The following is a 1,155-nucleotide window of genomic DNA, read 5'->3' as shown; positions in this document are numbered from 1 at the left end:
AATCTAGCAGCTCTGAACAACCAAGTGAAGCACCTAGCAGTTCTGAACAACCAACCGAAGCACCTAGCAGTTCTGAACAACCATGTGAAGAATCTAGCAGCTCTGAACAACCAAGTGAAGCACCTAGCAGCTCTGAACAACCAAGTGAAGCACCTAGCAGCTCTGAACAATCGAGCTCTACCTCACCAAGTGGATCGGGTGTAGGAGCAGGCGTAGGAGCAGGCGCAGGAGCAGGCGCAGGAGCAGGAGCAGGCGCAGGATCAGGCACAGGAGCAGGCGCAGGAGTAGGCGCAGGTGCAGGAGCAGGCGCAGGATCAGGCACAGGAGCAGGTGCAGGAGCAGGCGCAGGAGCAGGCGCAGGAGTAGGCGCAGGCGCAGGAGCAGGCGCAGGAGTAGGCGCAGGCGCAGGAATAGGTGCAGGAGTAGGTGCAGGAGCAGGTGCAGGAGCAGGCAGAGGAGCAGGCGCAGGAGTAGGCGCAGGCGTAGGAGTAAGTGCAGGAGTAGGTGTAGGATCAGGCTCAGGAGGAAAATTGGGTGCAGGAGTAAGCGTAGGAGTAGGTGGAAAAGTAGGTGCAGGAGTAGGTGGAAAAGTAGGTGCAGGAGTAGGTGCAGGAATAAGCGTAGGAGTAGGTAGAAAAGTAGGTGGAGGAGTAAGTGTAGGAGTAGGCGCAGGATTAGGTGGAAAAGTAGGTACAGGAGCAGGCGCAGGAATAGGCGCAGGATTAGGTGGAGCAATAGCTGCAGGATTAGGAAATCTAGCTGCAGGACTAAATGGAGGAGCAAGAGGTCATATTGGAGTATTTTGACCAGTTATTCGACCCACCATTGCATCTGTTTATGGTCTATCACCAAACTAAGTTTTCCATTGATTTTTCGATTTACGAGAAGTTATTTAATTCTATTCAATGTTGTTTTAAAAAACCAACAATTTAAATATGAAAAATGTAATTATAATTATAATTATTTGAAATATAGTTAGTGAGCAAAAAAGAAATTGTAAATTTCTTTCACAACATCAAATAAAATAATAGTTTATTGCAACAAAAAAAATTCCATAGGAAAAAATCAAAGCAGCCGAAATTTCATAATGCATATATTTAAAAATATTGGTATATGCAAAAGTTTCGTTTGCGAAGATTCCGTTTGCAAAAGAAA

The 1,155-nt window shown here is 46.6% G+C and overlaps 1 protein-coding gene across 1 annotated transcript in view; it reads left to right on the top strand.

Annotated features, from left to right (window-relative positions):
• Positions 1-806, top strand: part of LOC122627488 (fibroin heavy chain-like) — a 1,511-nt gene extending 705 nt beyond the window's left edge. The window contains exon 4 of the mRNA XM_043808608.1: positions 31-806. Within this exon, the coding sequence (XP_043664543.1) occupies positions 31-806 (776 nt within the window). The remainder of the gene's footprint in view (positions 1-30) is intronic.
• Positions 807-1,155: the final 349 nt, after the last annotated feature.

This window comes from Vespula pensylvanica, chromosome 3 (assembly GCF_014466175.1).
Source record: "Vespula pensylvanica isolate Volc-1 chromosome 3, ASM1446617v1, whole genome shotgun sequence".
Classification (NCBI taxonomy): Eukaryota; Metazoa; Arthropoda; class Insecta; order Hymenoptera; family Vespidae; genus Vespula; species Vespula pensylvanica.
Note: the sequence above shows the minus strand (reverse complement) of the source record. Positions and strands in the feature narration are given on the sequence as shown.